The 5,331-nt window shown below is 55.7% G+C and overlaps 1 protein-coding gene across 1 annotated transcript; it reads right to left on the bottom strand.

Annotated features, from left to right (window-relative positions):
- Positions 1 to 293: 293 nt before the first annotated feature.
- LOC125500199 lies at positions 294 to 4,473 on the bottom strand. Its single transcript, XM_048651980.1, has 8 exons — positions 4,418 to 4,473; positions 3,967 to 4,366; positions 3,690 to 3,828; positions 3,449 to 3,587; positions 3,236 to 3,357; positions 1,596 to 3,151; positions 1,150 to 1,533; positions 294 to 1,070 (listed from the first exon to the last, which is right to left on the bottom strand). The coding sequence occupies exons 1-8, from the start codon at positions 4,471 to 4,473 to the stop codon at positions 294 to 296; spliced, it is 3,573 nt and encodes a 1,190-aa protein (XP_048507937.1).
- Between the last annotated feature and the right edge of the window lie 858 nt (positions 4,474 to 5,331).

The raw sequence follows: 5,331 nt of genomic DNA, 5'->3' as shown, positions 1-5,331 counted from the left end.
TCAACGAAAAAAGTCAAATTTAAAGATCTCCTGAAATCGACGAGAATTGAGAGATGGATGATAATCGCGGAATCGAGGGAAATGGTTTGTATTATTGTAGTGTATTATTTAGATATATCCGGGCGCTCAGTCCTCAAGGACCATTGTGTCTGAGCCCTTACGGAGAACCTACACTATGGAAAAGGTTGTTAGGTTGGCAGCCCTGGCGAAGAGCAGGAGCCTACCAACTCCTATTCCCTCTATACCCACTTCGCCGGTGAAGTTAGGTCCGAAGGCATCCGTACGGGGGCCCACTAGACCCCACACCACGCTAAGAGGTGCTGTGGTGCTTCCGCTTCTTCACCACACCTGGGACAGCTCGCCTCTTCCCTGAGTTCAAGGTGGACGAGGTGTTTGCCCGTGTACCAGTGGCCCGTGATAAGCCCTGTTACACTCCTCAGTTCGGTTCTGCTTAGTTCGATCAGCTCCTCAGTGAGCCCGCTCGAGGGTCCTTTCAACAGGCCCCTCGTGTGAAGCATGCCCGGAGCATTGCCCCAAAGCTCTGCGGGCTTATCCCTAGCAATCCTCTTTGCTAGTTTTTTGATATGTTTCGTAGGGACTTCGATTTGGCAGCCCCTGTCTGGGCCATGTCGTGAAGCTCCCTTCTTAGCTAGTCGGTCTGCTTCGATGTTACCCTTGATGACTTCGTGCGCCGGCACCCAGAGCAGTTTCACGCGGTTTGTTTGCGCTAGTTGCCTTAGCAGAGCTGTGCATTCCTGCACGAGCTTAGATCTCACCACGCAAGCGTCAATCGATCTAAGCGCTGCTCTGCTGTCACTGCAGATGAAGATGTGCTTGCCTCTGTATTCCAGCGTCAGGATTTCCCTGACGCAGGGGAGTATAGCGAACACCTTTGCCTGAAATACTGTAGCGGTGTTCCTTAGTGCCAGCGACATGCTTTGCCTGGGTCCTTTGGACCATATTCCAGTTTCCGCTCCTCCTCTTTTCTTTGACCCGTCAGTAAACCAGACGAGCCCTTTTGGGTGAAGGAGCGCAAATTTATCCTTCTCCCAGGAGATGTCTTCTTTGATCTGTACCTCGTAGGGCCTCTCAAATTGGTAGAGATTCGAGCATCTGTCGCCTTCCCCTGGAGGGGGGGGGGGGTCCCACCAACTCCTTTATTGGTTGGAGTATAGACGTGTGCCCCCTGCCCGAGCCTCGCCATAACCCAGAGAATCTGAGTCGAAGGGCTGCCCTCCATGCCTCCGTCTCCACCGCTATGTGTGGAGGCGTCAAGTTGAAGAGAGCCCCCATGGCGAGTGTAGGGGTTGTTCTCATGGCACCCGTTATCCTCAAGGTCGCTAGTCTGTAGACCCTTTCTAGAGCCTTACGGTTGTTGGCTCTGCCTGTAGCAGGCCACCATATCACGGCAGCGTATGTGATCTGTGGAGGTGAGATTGCCGTCTGAATCCACTTCACCGTTCTCGGCCTCAGCCCCCATGTCTGGCCTAACATCCTTTTGCAGGCCCAGAGAGTAGCTGTGGCCTTCTGGGCCTGTTCAGGACGTGAGCCTTTCATGTCAGTTTGCCATCCAGGGTCACCCCTAAATAACGTACCTCCGTGAAACGAGTCAGTTCCGCTCCAAAGATCCTGATCGGTCCTAGGTCGAAACGTCGTTTCCTCGTAAACAGTACCATTTCGGTCTTGCCCGGGTTGATCCTGAGCGACTGCGATGTGCGCCAATCTTGTACGAGGTCGAGTGCTTTTTGCATCCTATTCGTCATACGTTGTGGGTGATCGCCTGTGACGACCGGAGCTATATCGTCAGCGTAGCCCACTGCCGTCACTCCAATCTCGCTGAGCCCCGTCAGAAGCCTATCCACTACCAGGGTCCACAGGAGGGGGGAGAGTACTCTGCCCTGCAGGCAGCTCCTGTCGACCTGAGCTCTAACCTCGGTCCCACCGAGACTGGCAGTGACCGTCCTTGTCTGCAGCATGTTCCTGATCCACTCAACAACCATGCTGTTGATTCTGAACCTGGATGCTGCTTCACATATAGCGTTGGAGGATGTGTTATCGAAAGCTCCCTCCACGTCCATGAACACGCATAAAGCTGCAGCGCCTTTCCGGGAGAGTGGCCCCTCCAATTCCCTTATGAGGGAGTAAAGAGCCGTCTTCGTGGATTTGCCTGGTTGATACGCGTGCTGTGTGTGTGCGATTGGTCTTTCTACCAGTGCCCCGTCTCTTATGTATCTGTCCACCAGCCTCTCCAGCGTTTCAAGTAGGAAAAACGTTAGGCTGATTGGTCTCCAGGACTTGGCTACGTCGTAGTGTCCCTTTCCCGGCTTGGGGATGAAGACAACCTTGACGTCCCGCCAAGCCATGGGGACGCATCTCATTGCCAGACAGGACCTGAAGATGATGCTTAGCCTGATGGCTGGGTCCTTTCCGCCCTCCTGTAAGAGTGCAGGAAAGATCCCGTCAGCTCCTGGGCTTTCGAACTTATCGACGGTATCGATTGCCCATTTGGCTCTGTCTGGTGTCACAATCTCCGCAGCTGTTTTCCAGTCCATCGTCCCGCGCCCGGCACGGGTTGAGCTCGCCCTTATGGGCAGTTCCCCGCCGGCCGGTAACGACCCGGGGAAATGGGTTTCCAGCATGTGGGTTAGGATTTTTGTCTGGTTTTCGGCTGTTCTGCCATCGGGCAGGGCTAACCCGTCCAGCTTGATTAGCGGGCCGGAGGTGAACACCTTGCGAAGCCTAACTATCAGTGACAGGTCCTCGGTCTCGCTGCAGAAATCCCTCCAGCCGTCCTTCTTTGACTTTTTGATCTTTTTCTTGTACGTCTTCTGAGTAGCTTTCCAGTCCGAGTCTGCACCTGTCTTAAGGGCCCTGTTGAGTAGTTTTTGGGATCTGGTCCTTATTTGGCCCAGCTCCTTATTCCACCAGGTCACCGTTTTGCTGCATTTCCGCTGCCTTGTAGGGCACGCTGCTTCGTGAGCCTGGTTGATGGCAGTCTTTAGGGTACCTTCTGCACCTTCAACCATGCTTATCGCTCTTAGTTTGCAGCAGAAGCCCCTGAGTACCTTTGCTAGCTCCTCTCTGTAGGAGGTCCAGTCGGTTGCCCTAGGGTTCCTGTACATGACCTTCGGTTTCCATGCCGCGTCCCCGTCTATGTAGAAGGAGATTCGTGTATGGTCGAAAAGAGTGTCCTCTTCCCTTACCCTTCAGTTTTTGGTCATGTGTACCACCTTACTGGTGCACAGAGTTGGGTCAATCACCTCCCATCTAAGGGAGTTGATGAATGTGGGCTTCGATCCCCTATTGAGGATTTCCAGCCGCTCCAGGGTGAGGTACTCCAATAGAGCTACTGCCCTCCTGTTTGTGTTAAAAGTGCCTCATACCGTGTGGTGCGAGTTTGCGTCGCACCCCACCAGCAGTTCGAGCCCTTTGCTTGTTAGCTCCTCACCTTACCAGCGCCTTGAGTTTCTCCGTAGGTGGTGGATCCTTCGAGTCGTAGGGCAGGTATGCTGATGCCACGGTCATGTCGGTGGTCCCTCCCCGGGCAAACTTTTGTCTCACTAATACTGCCACCAGGTCTCTGTTACCTAAAGTCTATTATTATTATAAATAGCCGCCCTGGGGCCCGGATCGTCTGGCCCCCCTATTCTGCACAAAATTGCTCCGTTCCTTACTTCCAACCCTCTTACAAGCCCCTTGAATACCCATGGTTCTTGCAAGGTCCCTGCTATGTACAGCTGAGGCCGCTTTGCAGTGTTGCAAGTTATTCTGCGCGAAGTTAATCCAGCCTGCGGTCATAGGACTGCCTGCCATTCGGATGTACTCACGCTGTGGATGTGAAAAAAGGTGGGTCCCTGTTTACAGAGCCTCGCCTGCCCCCCCGGTGCCCTGGGCCCCCGCGTCAAGTGTTACCCCGGGTGCTGTATCTGCAGAGCCTACCGCAGCGACAGCAAGGGTCTTTTATACCCCCGCTGCCACGTCAGCCAGCCCTGCCCTGCCTCTCTTGCAGGCCCTAGGCGGGCGCCCCCTAGGCCTGCTCGATCCCCCTTCTACTTTTTTGTAGGGCGGTACCCCTCGGCTCGTGTGCCCTGTTCTGAGGACCTGAGTCCACGAGCTTTTGAGGTCCTTCCCTCCCTCACTACTTACTTTTGCGGTGGACGTGGCCTCGCCCCCGGGGTCCCTAGCCACCGATGTCGCCTGGCCAGTGGGCGCTGGGACCCCCTGTCCCTCGCGGGTACTCGGTCGGGTTTCCCTGAAGGTCACCCTTCTGAGTCCATAGTGGGCCATGGGGCCAGCCCCCCTCAACCAGTCCCTGGACTTTGCGTTCAAGCCCAGCACCAGAAGGACGGATTTTAGTCCCTCCTTCCTGTCCCAGACCCGCCAGAGGTGAGTCTGAAGACCGGCGTTAAGGCGCTACAGCCTAGTCAGGATGACTTCAGTCTTATCCGGCAAGCCGAGTATGACCATCGTCATCTTGCTTAGCCTTGGGAGTTGCCCCCTCTCCAGAAGCTGGAGTGAGGCCCTCTCCCAGGGCTTTGTTTTAGGCACCACCCGCCTGAGCTATTCCACGGCCCCTTCGTTGGAGCCGGTGATCCAGAGCATCTCTTGGTCGCACCGGTACTCGTCGAAGCGAGAAATCTCCTTCCCTTCCGGAATGGAGTCCATCGCCCCGCAGAGCGTCTGCGCCACCAGGTCAGCTTCGCCTGAGCTTAGGGTGGCAGCAGGGTAGTCCGAGGGTGTAATTGCCACCTTCCTTCCGCCCTTGGCTGCTTCCCCATAGCTCCTCGGCTTGAGGACTTCCCTGCCCCTCTTGGGAGCCGAGTTGGCCTCAGGCGGAGTGCTGTCAAGAGGCCTTGGCCTCTTGTTCTGTCGCACTCCGCTTCCAGGTTGCCCACTTGCTAAGTCTTCCTTGGCGAAGGGCGCTGGTAGGGATGTTGCCGTACTCGCAGACTGGTTGACGTCCGAAGAGGTCACGGCAGCCAGCCTGGCCCTGCGCGCCCTCTTTTTCGCTGCCCCAGATCTGTTTTTGGGCTTCTTCCCATTTATCTCCTGGGTACTCGCGGCGGTCCCAACCGAGGTCGGGCCCTCCGCTGCACCCTGCTGTTCCGAAACCGATGGGCAGGTGTGGGCCCTCGAGGCTAGTGCCTCGATATCCCCCACCACGCCAGCGGTTTCTTTCTCCGAAGTCCTCGAATCCCTGTGTCGCAGCCTCTTCGGTCCTTGGTAGCTCCGACACCGAATCTGCGAACAGACTATTGCTGCAGAAGCTGTTAGTTTTGTTGATAATGATTGGTGGTTCCATACCTGTTTCCACGAGTATGCAGGACGAGG

The sequence above is a fragment of the Athalia rosae genome, chromosome 3 (genome assembly GCF_917208135.1).
Source record: "Athalia rosae chromosome 3, iyAthRosa1.1, whole genome shotgun sequence".
In the NCBI taxonomy this organism is placed as follows: Eukaryota; Metazoa; Arthropoda; class Insecta; order Hymenoptera; family Athaliidae; genus Athalia; species Athalia rosae.
This window is presented reverse-complemented; position numbering and strand designations above follow the sequence as displayed.